Below are 17,345 nucleotides of genomic sequence, written 5' to 3'. Positions count from 1 at the left end.
AATATAGCTCAATGCTTAATTTTCTTTCCCACTGGACATAAGATTGGCCATTTGTAGGTGAGAAAGTATTTTCTTTTCAGAAATAGTTTACTTATGATTGAAGTACTTTTCTTATTTTTGCTTCCTAGGATGAAACGGGGGGAGGGGGAAATGTGCATAGAAGGAGAGGGTGAAAATTAGTTATAAACTGATTTTTTAGGAATTGGTATCTACTATCTTGGATGTTTGAAAAACAGTTTGGCTGAAACCATGTTTAAGTTTTATGTGTGCCTTGTAAGATTGTTGTAAAAATTTTTTGTGAGCACTTTGAGATTTTTGCTGGGGGTAGCAGTGTTTTGTGAAAGTGATGGTTATAATTTATATTATTTATTCCTGTTCAGTAGCACAGAGTGATCTCAAAACATTCCTAGGAGAGTATCTGTTTGCATGATGTGTCTGTAAAACTTAATGAAAATGGAATCTTTTTAAAAGTGCAGGTATGACAAAGTAAAGTGTAGAATTTTTTCGTTTAAAATATTCACTTTTAGTTGTTTGTGTTTCTGACAGGACAGAAAAATGCAGTGGTTGAATTCAGCCTCTTACTGCATTTATGTATAAAAGATCTTGAAAAGGTAGTTGTTAGTTTGTTGTAAGAGAAAATCCTTGCCCTTTTTGTGGGATGTAACTATCTTACATGTTTACATAAGAAATAATAAACTGGAGGTGGGAATGGGGAGCTTTGTGTTTTGCCTACATCTGTGAATTTTAAAGGTACAATTTCTCCTGGCTATTCATTTAACCATTAGTCCAGAAAATATTTTCTGAGTCCTTTCAGTACATACCTGTACTAGAATTTAGGTATATAGACAAAAATTCCTGCTCTCTTGAACTTATATTCTAGTGAAGGGAGAGAAACAGTAAACAAGTAAAAATCAATGTATGTCGGATTTTAAAATGGTTTTGGAGAAAAATAAAGCAGGGATAAGCATTGCCAGGGATAGGGATGGGATTATAATTTTAAAAATGGTGATCAAGCCACCTTTGAAAAATGTTATCAGATATATATATATATATATGTATGTGTATAAAATGTGTGAACATTTTTCTTGGATTGGCATATATTTCATAAAGGTAAGAGAATGAAAGGAATAATGATGCATGTAAGAAAAGTTTTTAGCTGGGTGTGGTGGCTCATGCCTGTAATCCCAGCACTTTGGGAAGTTGAAGTGAGAAGATTGCTTGAGCCCAGGAGTTCAGTGCTGCAGTGAGTTATGATAGTGCCACTGCCCTACAGCTTGGGCAACAGAGTGAGATCCTGACTCAAAAAAAAAAAAAAAAAAAATCTTTGATGGGGCTAATAAACCTTTTCCCCAAACCACTGGTCATTTCCTGTCATCCAGGCAGTAATAAGCATATTTTTAAAAACTCATTATAGTTTATAAGCAATGTTTCCATATTTCTTCTAATTCATGGTGGGTTTACTTCCATAGATCTTTTTGTTGGGTATCTGATTTCACATTGGAAAGTGCCTGGAGTTTAATTACAAGTCATGGTCATCTTCTTATCCTGTGTTCTTCAGTTTCTGATCAGTAACAAAGACTACATAGTATCTGCCTTTTAGGGTTACTTTGATAAGTAAATTAAATATAAATAACACTAAAAAAGAACATTGAAATGAATACCAGCTGACAGGATGCAGCACAAAGTAGTTGATAAATGTTAATTCTATACCTATTAACAGTCTGTTTCTTTGTCTATAAAAACAGAATAATTCCTAACTTGCAGTTTACCGTGAAAAATCTTTCAACGAATATTTGAGATTTGATGCCAGAGTTTGTTCTTAAATTTTGATCCTTGCCAGCTTCTGAGGAGCTCAGAGTTTTCTCTTTAAGAAAGAAATATGTGGAAGTGCCTGCCAAATAAATGCTTTCATTTTTGTTTTTTGTTTTTGTTTTTTTTTTTTTTAGTTGGCAGATTACTTGTTACTTATAGGGAGAGATTGAACAATCTGGTCTGCATGTCAATACAGGAGAGTTAAGTAGAATGTGACACAGATGGATCAGTTTCTGCTCAATAGTTATCATGCTTTTCACGATGGGAGTCAGACATTGGTTCAAACCAGTGTCCAGAAAACTGGCTTAAGGTGCAAACAGATGAATGTGCAGGGAGTTTCCCATCAACCCCTTCGGCTTGCCTACTCTGCCTCAAGCACCTCCCACAGTGCTCCGGGGTTCCCCCGTCACGTGATAGGGGTGGATCTGTTCGGTAAAAGGGAAGGAAAGCGCAGTTTAGGTGGTGAGGGCTACTACGCTTCCCCTCCGCCTCCAACTCCCGGGCTTGCGTAATCTCGCGTGAAGTGGGGAGTATCTTCTCGCGATAGCTAGGTCGGGATTCCTCCAGGTCCGCCTCCGTGGTGAGGAGGAGGAGGAGGAGGAGGAGGCGGCGGAGGGAGGAGGAGGAGGAGGCCCCGTCGCGGCCTTCGCCGCCGCCAACGGGGCTGTCCCTGTAGCTCCCGATGGAGTTTGAGGTCGTGAAACCGCCGCCGATCGCTGCCCCGGCGAGACGAGGCGCCTCCGTCGCCGAGCCACGCCGTCGCGGGGCTCCCGGGAGTGGCCCTTAGCGACCCCGCCCGGGCCCCCTCAGGTAGGGCGGGGGCGGGCACCATGCAGCTCGGGCCCCAGCCCGAGTGCCTGGTCCCGGCGGTCGGGCGGGAGACCAGTCTGAGCCCGGCGGCCTATGCGCTGTCGCCGCCGGTGCCCGGAGGGTTGGGAACTGAGGGCCGCACCTGACACTCGGACAGAACCCGGGGCCTGAGGAGGCCCCTCTCTCTGGTAGGGCTTTTTTGATGCGGAGCGACCGGCTCAAATGGCCACCTTCCTCCGACAGTGGCCGGGGGACGCCTCTGACCCCTAAGGAACCCACCCAAGCAAAGGCCGGTCTCGCTTTCCTACACCAGTTAGTAGTAGAGGGTTTGGAAGAGGTCCTGGAAACCAAGTCCTCTCCTAGCTTTCTGCTCTGGGGCTTCCCGAGACCCTGGCGTAGGGATGGTGGAGGCGATCTGAGTGGTAAATAGGGACCCCGGCCGAACAATGCCCTGAGAGGGCTTAACCTCTCTGGATGGAGATGGCCGAACCTGAGTGGTTGCACAGGGAATGTGACTAGGAGCAATGGCATGAAACACAGCCGGAGAATTCTGCTATGGCTTTCTTCTTGCCCTGTTTCATTTTTTCCTTCTTGGTGAAGCCTCTTGAAGAGACTCTTCCACCATCTTAGAAGTATGGTAGAAAGCATCTTTGTTTCTCGGAGAAGGAGCTGTACTTTTCTCTGGCCTTAGCTTTCAGGATTGGAGAAAATGAGGGTAGCTGTCATTTCCATCCTTCAAGTCACAGGGGAAGAGTTTAAGATACCAGCGGATACAACCTTCACACCAAAATAGTTTCAAGTAATCACTGGAATAAAGCAGATCTAATTCAGTGATTCCAAACCTGCTTTATATTTTCATAAGCACCGGAGTTGAGTTCCCTTCTTTTTAATTCCTCCTCTCCCTTTCCTAGGTCCCTTTTTAATTTCTACTGTTCCCCCACTCCATTGTGATTAGAATGACTTTGTATCCCAGATAAAGGGCTTAAGAAATCTTTTTTCCATTTTTGTATTAGCCAAACTTTTAAGTTCCAATAGAAACTTTTGATTAACCTGAGAAAGCTAATGTTGCTACAGCAAAGTGATATAATTTCACCCAAAAGCAAAGAAACAAATGTTTTAGTTTGCCAGTGCAGCCTTTTTAGTGTTAAACATACAAACTTAGTTAAGGCTTTTTGAAACATTAAGAATATTCATGGATTCTCCTGTTTTTACCTTCTTTTGTCTGTCTAAAAAGCTACACCACTGCCCTAACCTCACATCCCTTTCTTATGTTGTTTATTTCCACATTCAATTTTTGAAGAAATAGAGGCCATTACATCCTGTTAAAGACTATTTTTCAGTATTGCCATTTTTGTTGATTAGGAGGTTTATGTTTTCCAAATTTTGGAGTTTGGAAATTGCTAGAAGGACAAAATGCTAAGCATATATTTAGAAAAAGCATATGTTATAATTCAAACAGGCTCTTAATTGCAGTTGTGTTCATTAGTGGATCCTTTGAGTTACTCCTGATCTGTTTTTACTGTTGTGTTAACCTGACATGTAAGAAGACCTATGTCCTTTGTTCATGTATTTTCATTGATTCACATTCTGCTTTTGTAATTTGCTATCTTACGATTTGAAAAAATCAAGAAAAAGTTTTCTTTTGGCAAGTCACTTTTCTTTACAATCAAGATTTTATATTTAAAAAATGGAACTTCTACATTGTGTGCAATAGCTAAGAATGCTAAGTAAACTTATAACAAGGTCGTAATAAGTACTTACTGTTTTGGTTGGTCTGTGTTGAAGTTTCTTTTTAGTGATAGAAAAAGGAAGCATATGGTAAAATAAAGCTAGCTGAAAGTTAAAAATAAATTGATGTTTTGCACCCAGTCTCCTGAGTGTTATGAACAGGGTTTTCTAATTTTATGAAAGCCTTCTTAAGCATCATTGTGAGTTTCACCTCAAATTGTTTTTTTGTTTTGTTTTTTTGAGACAGAGTCTCACTCTGTTTGCCAGTGCCAGGCTAGAGTGCCGTGGCATCAGCCTAGCTCACAGCAACCTCAAACTCCTGGGCTCAGGTGATCCTCCTGCCTCAGCCTCCTGAGTAGCTGGAGCTACAGGCGCACACCACCACGCCCGGCTAATTTTTTCTATTTTTTGTAGAGAGGAGGTTTTGCTTTTGCTCAGGCTGGTCTGAAACTCCTGAGCTCAAGCAATCCTCCCAGAGTGCTAGGATTACAGGTGTGAGCCACCACGCCCGGCCTCACCTCAAATTCTTGATAAAAGTTAGTTTTGAGTATTATTTTATAATCTTAAGTACTCTAGAGTTGCACTGTCCAATAGTAGCTAATAGCCAGCCACATGGGGCAGTTGAGGGCTTAAAATGTGGCAAGTGTGAATGGAAATGTGTTGTAAGTGTAAAATACACACCAGATTTCAAAGACTTAATACAAAAAAATTTTTTTAATATCAGTAATTTTTATATAGACTAAATGTTAAAATGATATTTTGGATAAATTGGATTAAATAAAATATATTACTAAAATTTTACCTATTTTCTTTCAACCTTTTTTAAATTTTTATTTAATTGGTTTTTGGTTTTGGTTTTGCTTTTTTTTTTAGAGACAGGGTCTGGCTCTGTCACCCAGGCTGGAGTGCAGTGGCACGATCAGATCATAGCTCACTGCAGCCTTGAACTCCTCCTGGCTTCAAGTGATCCTCCTGCCTCGGGCTCCCAGAGTGCTGGAATTACAGGCATGAACCACCTCCTTTGGCCTCTTTTAATCTTCTTTGACATTACTATCAGAAAATTTAAAATTACTGACATTATAATGGCTTGGATTATGTTTTATTTCTATTGGACATTACTGTTCTAGAGCAGCACCACTCTTCAGGAAATGAATTACCTTAATAAAAGTGGGCATAGGAGTACCCAAAACTTTCACAGTATCCTCTTAGAATAATCAAAGGGCAAAGGACTGTGGTAATATGAAGGATACAGTTATCCATTAGCTATGATTTGATAGGCAGAAATAAGTAATTAAGTTCTGCCTCAAAAATAAGTATTTTTCAAGTATAGCCAAAGAAGCAAAGCTTTATTAGTTATGTTAGTTAAAATAGAATGTTATCCCATTATTGCCCTATTAGAATGTATTGGAAGTTATACTTATTAAAAAACTGAGTTCAACCCCATAGAGAATTTAAAAAGCAAAACTTGAGTCGTATTTATTTCATAACTTCCAGCGAAGTCACATGTAATAGCAATCTTTAAAATTGTAATTCAATTGTTTTTTCTCCAATCCTTTTTTTATGTTTGGATGCTGAGTTTTATATAGCTTACTTACTATTTCCATTGGTTTCTGTGTGCTTGTTTTTTAGGCTAAGACCCAAATTTTACTTAGTCTTTAAATATAATTTTAAGTCCAAAACTAATCATTTTTTAAGTTTTCTGAATACAGAAGTACTGTTAGAGTCTATTTCAATAGCTTATATTCCTTACATGAGTTAACTAGAATGAAAACAATGATTGTTTTAATCAACAGACCTGAGCCCTCTAATGTTTACATTTTTGTAAAGAGAATTGTAAAATACTACACATATATATTTTTAACACAACAGTGAAAGAGGCAGAAACTTTATTCTGGCATTTTAAAATCAGGTGCCATAGTCCTGAACTGTCTGCTTAACATGGTGGACTAATAAGAGAAAATGAAAGTACTTAGGCTGTTATGAAGTTTGCTTTTAATAAAGCAGTTTGTAATCTGCATCATATAAGAGATGCCTATTACTCTTCCTGTTTTATATGTTAGCACTCATAGCAAGGAACTTATAGCTTGGAAAATTTAAGGTCTCACCTTTAATTTAGCATTTTTTACTCCTATGCTTTATCTTATCCTTCACTTTTAGTAACTGGTAACTAAAATTAGTTAATGCAAATAATTAGAATGTTTTTAAGTAAATCTCTTTAGGTATCTAGAGTTGTAGGCTTTTTAATCCATTTTATCTCAACTTGAAATGTTTTGGTAGTATATTTAGGATGATCACTTCAGTAGCAACTATAAATGTTGACAGCAATTTAGACTTAACGTAGATTCAAATAAGTTACTATGAAATGTGTAAATCTAGAAGTTTTACAAATTAATATGTCGTCTTAATGCCCCATGGTTCATTTATATGTTTTTTAAAATAAAGTATGAAGACAATAGGGTATTTATCATTTTGAGTAGTTACAAAATATTTTTTAGCTAAAAGTTTAATAAGGGCCTCCTTTTCTGAAGGAATGAAAGTTCAGTTTTTCATCACTAAACATTTTAATGGACTATATAAGTTTCTTCCATATTTTAGATAAAATTTTATTTTAATATGTTTTTATCCTAATTAAGGAATCTAGATTTTATTGATAATATTACTGAAGAAAAATATTTTTTAAAAAGTCAAAACATTTCTCATATCTCATCATATAAGGAAAATTGAGTGTATAATTTTGCTGTGAGGAAGTCAGAATCTGACACATAGCAGGAGGAGAATATGGCAGAGTTATTGTCAAAATTTTGGCAGAGTTTTTATATTTAAGATACTCAATTTCTGGTAGAAATTAAACTTCTCAGCATTAATTATATTAAAACCCCTGATGTTCTTATACCTAAAAATACTAAGGGCTATTATAGCATTAAATTATTAAGTGTATTTTGGAATAGTTTGAAACACTTTATATAGTGGGTAAAAATATGAAAGATTAGCATTTTTTTTGTTTAGTTGAAACTTTTTTCTCCACTAATGAACTATAAAGCATTTCAAGATGATCTTGGAAAACTAAGGAAAAAGTATTTAACACGAGTATCCTATTACCCAGTGGCCTATGATACCCTAACCCACAGAATTATTGTTACAAAAGGGGTGGACATTATGAAAAAATACACACAGTATCCTGTTTTGATACATATTTCATCAGTTCAAGTTATTAACTAAATTAGGGCTCTCTCAGGAGATTTAAGATAAAATTCATTCTTCTTCTTCAAAGGCCTTGTCTTATATTGTTTTGTAACCTAGAAAATTGAACGTTCAAAATGTTAGTTTGTGGAGGTCATATATGTTCACTTGTTTAGTACTCATCCCTAAAGTTGGAAACAAACTAATTGGTTTTTAGATTGGTGGCATTAATAGATGTGGTAATGTGAGGGTGAAATGTGTAAAATAGAATAAATTATGACTTGAAATTTAGCCAGTTTGAGATAAAGTTTATATAGGGTGCTTTTTACATAGAAAGTGCTGTGATTCATTTTTACCAAGATATTAATATTTTTTAAAATCTTGGTTTTTGTGACTATAAAGGCTTCATTCTTCGTATGTTAGGATAATGGTGAATGCTTTCAGTTATATACTTTTCTCTCCTGAATCTGACTCCATTTTCAAACATCTACTTTCTGTGGAACTAATATATTTGTGTTGGTAAACATAAAATATTAATTGTTTATTTGCCCTAAATACCTTGATTTTTTTGTACACCAGAGAGCTTTTGTCAGACTAATATAAGTTTGAACTGAAAGATAATTTGTGACATTTAGAGCATTCAAGTTAGTATAGTTTTGATACTAAATCTTTTCTTTTACTAAAATTATGGTATAAGCATTTTAATCTTAGATATAAAAGAAATTATAGTTATTTTTCTGTGTGCTTTTTCAGGTTTTAATCATATGCGTATATAATTATGTTTTATTTATATTATATTTATTTTATGATTATGTTTTATTCTTTCATATCTTTCTCATTCGACGGGACAGTGTTTGGTTATATATATATCAATCACTAAATGATATAGTTTTGCCCAATGTATTGTAGTGAACTATGACAAGATGTTTAAGACAATTTATTTTACTCTGACACCATATTTTGTGATCAGCATTATTCTTTCATTTATGAACAAAAAGCTCTGTCATCACAATCTTCTATTATATGTTGATTTTTAGTACCTTATTTGGCCTCCTAATCAAGTCCTGCCAGAGATTTCCTCTTTCAGATGGCAAGGCTGTTTTCTTCACACTTAACTCACTATGATATTGTTTGAATCAGTAGTTTCCAAAGTTCACTAACACTTGCTCATATTCTGATATGTTTTGGGGTAGTGATTATCTCAGGGAAACACTTTTTTTTGGAGACAAGGTCTCGCTCTGTTGCCCTGGCTAGAGTTCAGTGGTATGATCATAGCTCACTGCAACCTCAAACTCGTGGGCTCAAGTGATCCTCCTGCCTCAGCCTCCTGAGTAGCTGGGACTATAGGTGTGCACCATCACACCTGGCTAATTTTTCTACTTTTTGTAGAGACAGGTTCTCACTCTTGCTAAGGCTGGTCTTGAACTCCTGACCTCAAGCGATCCTCCTTCCCCGGCCTCCCAAAGTGCTAGGATTACAATCATGAGCCACCCTGCCCAGCCTGGGGAAACATTTAAAAAAAAGAAACAACAGAAAAATGTGAAAGTTAATCTGATTATTCAATATGATCATTAAGAAAAATACATAAAAGTTTTGGTGATGGTTATATGAACACCCAATATAAATACAGTTTAGTTAAAAGGAATACTTTTAGGATAGGTGTTTCCTTTTTGTTTCCAGGCAAAATTGCAGAAATTTAATTAATTCAGCAAATAGATTTTTTGAAAAAAGACATCTAAAGCATAAAAAATTATTAAAAAATGTTTTAAGGGCCGGGCGCGGTGGCTCACGCCTGTAATCCTAGCACTCTGGGAGGCCGAGGTGGGCGGATCGTTCGAGCTCAGGAGTTCGAGACCAGCCTGAGCAAGAGCGAGACCCCACCTCTACTAAAAATAGAAAGAAATTATATAGACAGCTAAAAATATATATAGAAAAAATTAGCCGGGCATGGTGGTGCATGCCTGTAGTCCCAGCTACTCAGGAGGCTGAGACAGGAGGATCGCTTGAGCCCAGGAGTTTGAGGTTGCTGTGAGCTAGGCTGATGCCATGGCACTCACTCTAGCCTGGGCAACAGAGTGAGACTCTGTCTCAAAAAAAAAAAAAAAATGTTTTAAGTTCTGAAGCTATGGTGGTTGACTGTAGGAGTTAACTCTTGAAAGGTGGATTATGATTATGTGATTCATTCTTACTTTTGTTCATTTCCAGCTTACAAAACACTACACAGCAAAATAATGATCTGCTAGACTGCTAACCCGAGCATCCAGCTTCCACAATGCCTGTGCAGGCAGCTCAATGGACAGAATTTCTGTCCTGTCCAATCTGCTATAATGAATTTGATGAGAATGTGCACAAACCCATCAGTTTAGGGTGTTCACACACTGTTTGCAAGACCTGCTTGAATAAACTTCACCGAAAAGCTTGTCCTTTTGACCAGACTGCCATCAACACAGACATTGATGTGCTTCCTGTCAACTTTGCACTTCTCCAGTTAGTTGGAGCCCAGGTAAGCTTTCAAGATTTTACTAATTTGGCATATGCAGTAACTATTGAACTTAGTTCATTAAGGGGTACAAAGCATGTTTAGTGATTGTTAAGACATAAAAAATAAACATTATCAATGTACTTGATTTTCATAATTGTTTTCTACAGAAGAATTTTCTTTAGATACTATCATAAATCCTTTTACAAAACCATAAATTACATTATAGTTATATATTTCTTTTTATCTTCAAGACTGTGGTCAAAATTTATGTACATAAGTGATTTTGGTGGAGAAGAAATATTTTTATGTAAGTGTACATAAATATTCAGTAGGTGATATGAAAAGAAATGTAATCAAAGGTTTAGCCAGAAATGGGTTTTTTTTTTGTTTTTCTTTTTAGCTTCACTTGACTTTTAGGATAATAATGTAAATGAAAAAATAAGGTCTATTTAGGGATGTGTATATGAAAAACCAATTACTAGAGTGTCAGTAATAAATTCTGCACAGTTTCTTAAGCACATATGCTGTAGCATGAGTAGTTCATGTTCGTAGTCATTTTATTGAATCAAAACAAGACTATAGGTTTATAATAACTTCAATTTAATTGGGGTCTACTCTGTGTAGGGTATGACAGTAAGTATTCAGCAACTATTATTACTAATTCTTACCATAGCTCTTCAGGTAGTTATTATCCCCATTTTACAGGTGAGGAAGAAGATGAAATTCTGTACTTCATGCACTACATATTAAAGCAAGAAAGTAAGGACTTTTCTGATTTATTAGAACATTTCAGTGAACTAAAATACTTCATTCCCATAGTATCTTGATATTTGAAGTTTTCCTTTTAAAGCACACAATGTATTTTCAGTGTTTATGATCAAGTTAAACACTATGAAATCAATGTGCAACTGTAATCGATAGTGTGTCATAATTTAATTGGCAACAAATTTAATGGAGTGTAAAATAATGTTGCCTCTTGCAAACAATGGCATTTTAGATTCAATAAAATACCATAGACTTTTTGTAATAATACTAGTTACCATTTATGTAGCATCTTCTAGAGGTCAGGTATTGGGTTAATATTGTTTATAAATGTTATCTCAGTTGGTCCTTAAAATAGCCTACAGGTCTATACAATGTGTCTTCTGTTACCTCTCCAGTCTCCTCTCCTACTACTGACTTTGCTCTGCTTAAGCCACATTGGCCTCCTAGCCAATTCTCGGATATTCCAAGTATATTGCCACTTGAAGGCTTTTGCAATGATTGTTATTTTTTCCTAGAATGTTTATTACCTCTCCTCTTTCAAGTCTTTATTCAAATGTCACAGTTCTTAAGGAAGCCTATCCTCACCACTGCAGTTAAAATTGCAACCCTTCTCCAGCATTCCCAGTCCCTGTTATCTTTGCTGTATAATTTTTACTGATCACCTCCTAACACAGTATGTGTTTATTTATTTATTAATCTATTGGCTGCCTCTTCTCTTGACTAGAATGTGAGCTTCACAAGGGCAAGAAATTTTGTCTCTTTTGCTCACTCATAGATCTCTAGTGCCTAAGACTGCCTGACACATGTTAAGTTTTCCATAAAAATAAATACTTGTTGAATTATATTGAACATTTATAATGGCATTGTGAAATATGGGTTTTAATTTTCATTTTGCAGATATGTAAATTATGACTTGGGACAGTTAAATAATTTATTCAAAATCACGCATAGAAGTGGCAGAGCTGCAATTTTAGCCAAGTTTTGACTTTTGATTGAGAACAGTGTTTTATGCTGCTTATATTAAATAAATAATATAGTAAAAGGTGCTAAGTGCTATGGAAAAAAATTCTCTGTCTTTTTTTTTCCTACTTTTTATTTTAAAATTCTTTTAGATTTATAAAAAAGTTGCAAAAAATACTATACAGAGAACCTGTGTAACTTTTCAGAGCTTCCCCTAATGTTAACATCTTTTATATTGTAGCACAGTTATTCAAACTTAAGAAACTAACATACAGTACTTTAACGACCTGCTTCTTTTTTTCCTTTGTTAATCTACCCAGCCCCTGCTATTAAGTATGATATCCTTGGTTTTTGGAAAGCAATTTGGCTGGGTGTTTGGCTTTAATTTTACTTCAATGGCTTTGATGTATTATCTCTGTTTTATAATTTTGTATTCGTCAAGATTATTATCAAGTATATAAACAATAGTTGCATAAGATAGATGAATATATTTCTGCAATTTTTCTTTTTTTAGGTACCAGATCATCAGTCAATAAAGTTAAGTAATCTAGGTGAGAATAAACACTATGAAGTTGCAAAGAAATGCGTTGAAGATTTGGCACTCTACTTAAAACCACTAAGTGGAGGTAAAGGTAAGTTCATAAAACACATTTTTACTGGTGAGTAGGACTTGGTGTAATACATTTACTTTGAAAGAGTTGATGTAGATATCATATTAAATAAGCTTTGGAACATGAATTTGCTTGAGAGATATCTTAAAAAATGTATCGAGAGCATTATATTGTATTTTCTGAAAATAACTAATATTGTTAATTTAAGTATTCATCAGACCCACTGCATATTGAGATTTATATACAATATTTGAATTCATTGATTAAACTAATAGTATTATAGCAGAATATTGTTTTGATAAGTTCTATTAAGACAATTTCATGTATTCATTCAATTATTACTTAAATCTTATCCAGCACTTAACAGTGGTTAAGGTTACTGTCTTTCATAGAGTTCACAGTCTATCGGGGGAGGTAGATGTACAAGTGTAATAAATTATTTTAAGTACTGTGACAAAAGTGGAATTTTATTTTGTTTACCACTGCATACCCAATGACAAGCACTTGATAGGTATAATAAATAATTTTTGAATGAAGGAATCAGTTAAGTATTTATTTTATTTTATTTTATTTTTTATTTTTGAGACGGCGTCTCACTCTGTTGCCTGGCCTAGAGTGCCCAGGCATCAGCCTCGCTCACAGCAACCTCAAACTCCTGGGCTCAAGCGATCCTCCTGCCTCAGCCTCCTGAGTAGCTGGGACTACAGGCATGCACCACCATGCCCAGCTAATTTTTTTTTCTATATATATTTTTAGTTGGCCAGATAATTTCTTTCTATTTTTAGTAGAGAGAGGATCTCGCTCTTGCTCAGGCTGGTCTCAAACTCCTGACCTCGAGTGATCCACCCGCCTCGGCCTCCCAGAGTGCTAGGATTACAGGCGTGAGCCACCGCGCCCGGCCAAGTATTTATTTTGTATCTGCTTTATGCTTTGCACTATTTGGTATTTTGGACATAGTGATTTTCTGGAGAAACATATCTTGTCCACCACATATATTCATTTATTCATTTATTGAACAGATATCTAAGAAGCATGGACTAAGTGCCAGGCACTATTCTGGTGCTTGGGATACATTATTAAGCTAATCAGATACCTGCCCTCATGGTAATTATGTTTTAGAAAAGGGAAAAACCATAATAAGCTGTAAATATAATAAAAAAGAAAATTATATAATGTGTTGTAAGTGATGATTGTTGTGAAAAGAAAACAATACAGTTAATGAGATCAAAGATGTCAGGGTGAGAGAAGAGCAGATTGCAATTTTTTAAAGGGTAGATGAAGGCCTCATTGAGAATGTGGCTTTTGAATTTGAAATGAGGTGAAAGAGATGAGATAGTTAACCATGTAGATTGTGGGAAAAGAGTGTTCCATGCAGAGGGGGAGGAATGAGGTCTGGGAACTGTAAATCTGGGGAATCATTGGCATATAGATGATATTTAAAGCAGGGAGACTGAATGCAAGGAGCAAGGAGATTACCTAAATAGTGAGTGTAGATAATAAAGAAGAGAAAAAGACTGGGTTCTGAGGCCCTCTTGATTTGAAGAGATCAGGAAAAAAGATGAAATTAGCAGAGAAGACTAAAAGAATAGAAGGAAGGAAGGAAGAAAACCAAGAAAAAGCTAAAGAAAGTATTCAAAGGAGTAAGGAATAATCATCTATGGTGAGGGTTGTTGGAAGGTCAGATAAAAAAAGGAACTGAGAAGTGTCTGTTGATTTAGCACAGTAGAGGTAACAAAACAGTAGGGCTGTTTTGTTCAAGTGACAGAGGGAAGGACTTGGTTGGAGTAGGTTTTAGAGATTGTGAAGTAAGGAATTGGAAATAGCATAACAGTTGTAATTATGGCCTAGTGGTTAAGGCAGTCGACTAGGAAATAGTATAGACAACTCTGGGGGATTTGCTACAAAAGGGAGGAAAGAAATGGAGCAGAGCTGTTACGGGAAGATGGATCAATGAAAATATTTATTTATTTATTTATTTTTAAGATGGACAAAATAACAGCATACTTGTTCTTACTATATGCTGATGGAAATGATCAAGTAGAGAGGGAAAAATTGATGATGCGGGAGAGGGGAAAATTGCAGGAGCAATGTCCTTGAGTAAGTACAAAGGAGTAGGATCTAAGAGCTTACCATGAAGCACTGTTCTTAATGTCTCATGTACAATAAAAAAAAAATAGGGTCATTATTAATCGTTGCTTTTAGATTAAGCTTTTTATTCAATCATCTTTAAATTTACCTTTAATTGTTTTAGTAAAGATGGAGAACAGACTAAATAAATCCAAGATACTGTCTTTGAACAAATACAACACAGAGAATAGGATACCTTAATAAAATCTGAATGAACCAAAAATTAGATTCCAAATTACTAAAAAATAATAATGAACAGAATATATTCATTGTTAAAAAATGAAAGTACCTTACAAGGGACTCATTAGGAATTATGACTTAATAGTTAAATATAAATAATGAAAATTGACTTGTCCTTTTTATTGAAAAAACTTTAGTTCCCTTTGTTTCCCTTTTCCTAAAGGTGTAGCTAGTTTGAACCAGAGTGCACTGAGCCGTCCAATGCAAAGGAAACTGGTGACACTTGTAAACTGTCAACTGGTAGAGCAAGAAGGTCGTGTAAGAGCCATGCGAGCAGCCCGTTCACTTGGAGAAAGAACTGTAACAGAACTGATATTGCAGCACCAGAACCCTCAGCAATTGTCTGCCAATCTATGGGCTGCTGTCAGGGCTCGAGGATGCCAGTTTTTAGGGCCAGGTAAGACAGTTCACTATCTTACCTTTCTTATTGGCTATCAAAGGCTTGAGGATGCCAATTTCTGGAGCAAGGTAAGATTCCTGAGTTGCAACCCATCTTTATTTATACATATAAATCTTGACATAGTTAAAGATAAGTTGTTTTTTGTTAATCATAATCTGTGTGATAGTGCTTTGGTGTTTTAGAACTAATCTCTCATTTTATCTTCAAGTGTTGTCAAGATAGGTAACATAGCTACAATTTTACAAATTAGAAAACTGAGTTAGGAAGAGGCCTAAGGTTACACAAGTTATAAGTAAAAGAAAGATAAGTCTTTTCTTTGTTTTTGATCTAAAAAAAAAAAAAGTCAGAAACTCTTGATTGTTCTTAAAACTTATTAAAAAATTAAAACCACTAGGGGTAATTACTTACGGTTAGTGCTATCTATGTTGTGTTTTTTTTGACTTTTTTTTTTTTTTATATATATATATATTTTTTGAGACAGAGTCTCACTCTGTTGCCCAGGCTAGAGTGAGTGCCGTGGCGTCAGCCTAGCTCACAGCAACCTCAAACTCCTGGGCTCAAGTGATCCTCCTGTCTCAGCCTCCCGAGTAGCTGGGACTACAGGCATGCACCACCATGCCCGGCTAATTTTTTCTATATATATTTTTAGCTGTCCATATAATTTCTTTCTATTTTTAGTAGAGATGGGGTCTCACTCTTGCTCAGGCTGGTCTCGAACTCCTGAGCTCAAACGATCCGCCCACCTCGGCCTCCCAGAGTGCTAGGATTACAGGCGTGAGCCACCGCACCCGGCCTATGTTGTGTTTTAAATAATCTTTCCCTATACCAAGGTTATGAAGTATTTTCTTGTGTTTTCTGTTAAAAGCGTTACTGTTTTAATTTTCTGATTTAGAACTACATTTAAATAAGTGACATTGGGACAACTGGATGGACATGTAGAAAAAGACAAAATTAGATGCATTTCTTTTCCCCTATAGCTACATAAATTACAAGCAAGTCAGAAATACTTAAGATTAAAAAATAAATTATACAAATAATAAAAACAAATAAAAGAGTGAATTCCTTTATATCCTGGGAAGAGGGAATGTTTTTCTAACTTTGCCTGAATATCCAGAAGCAATAAGGGAAAAAATTTGATATTTGACTATGTAATTTTGTGTTTAATTTGTATTGCAAATAAATTACAAGCAAAGTAAAAAGACAAACGGAAATATTTATAAATTATATAACAAACATACAGAGGGCTAACATAACAAATACATGAGGTGCTTTTGAAAATTCAGAAGAGAAAGACCTACCCAATAGAAAAATTGAGAAAACATGTAAATAGACAATTGATAGGAAAAAAGTAATGAAAATGGCCTCAAACATATAAAAAGATACTCATTCTTTATCAAATTAAGATTGGCTGGGTGCGGCAGCTCACGCCTATAATCCCAGCACTTTGGGAGGCTGAGGCTGGAGGACTACTTAAGGCCAGGAGTTCAAGACCAGCCTGAGCAAGAGTGAGATCCCCATCTCTACAAAAAGTAAAAAAAATTACCTAGGCATGCTGGGTCATGCCTTTAGTCCCAGCTACTTGGGAGGCTGAGGCAAGAGGATTGCTCAAGTCTGGAATTGGAGGTGGCAGTAAACTATGATTGTACCATTGCACTTCAGCCTGGGCAACAGAGCGAGACCCTATCTCTTAAAAAATGTATACACACACACACACACACACACTAAAATTATACTGAATTATCATTTCTCATCTATCAGTTTGGCAGAATCCAATATATTCTGTTGGCATGACTGTGCGGAAATAGGTATTTGCATCTAGTAGTGATGGTAATGCAAAGTGGTACAAACTTTTAAAGAGAAGAATTTGGCAGTGCCTACCTAAATCACCTCTGCATTTACTCTTTGGCCCAGCAATCCCAGCAATCTATCCCAAAGATATAGCGAAAAGTACAGAATGCATAAAATTATAAAAGGACTATTTGTGAAAGCAAACATCTGGAAGAAACCTGAATGTCTATGAATATGGTACTGGTGTAATAAATTTGGTATATCCTTCCAGTGGAGTACTATGCAGTTGTCAAAAGAAATGAGGAAGAGGTATATATTCTGCTAGGGCATAATCTCCAGATATGTTGGTATATTAAAAAAAATTTTAAAGATACAGAATAAATTTTCTAAAATAAAAAAATGGCAGGAAAAATAAAATACTAATAACATTATGTAGAGGAGG

At 35.9% G+C, this 17,345-nt stretch overlaps 1 protein-coding gene across 2 annotated transcripts in view; it reads left to right on the top strand.

Annotated features, from left to right (window-relative positions):
* The first annotated feature begins 2,369 nt into the window (after positions 1-2,369).
* Positions 2,370-17,345, top strand: part of RC3H2 (ring finger and CCCH-type domains 2) — a 44,591-nt gene continuing 29,615 nt past the window's right edge. Inside the window, exons 1-4 of one of the 2 annotated variants that reach the window (XM_069476752.1) lie at positions 2,370-2,622; positions 9,736-10,033; positions 12,252-12,369; positions 14,879-15,112. In XM_069476752.1, coding sequence (XP_069332853.1) covers positions 9,803-10,033; positions 12,252-12,369; positions 14,879-15,112 — 583 coding nt within the window. In that variant the 5' untranslated portion in view covers positions 2,370-2,622; positions 9,736-9,802. The remainder of the gene's footprint in view (positions 2,623-9,735; positions 10,034-12,251; positions 12,370-14,878; positions 15,113-17,345) is intronic. The other variant, XM_069476751.1, reaches the window with a different exon arrangement.

The sequence above is a fragment of the Eulemur rufifrons genome, chromosome 7 (genome assembly GCF_041146395.1).
Source record: "Eulemur rufifrons isolate Redbay chromosome 7, OSU_ERuf_1, whole genome shotgun sequence".
Lineage (NCBI taxonomy): Eukaryota > Metazoa > Chordata > Mammalia > Primates > Lemuridae > Eulemur > Eulemur rufifrons.
Note: the sequence above shows the minus strand (reverse complement) of the source record. Positions and strands in the feature narration are given on the sequence as shown.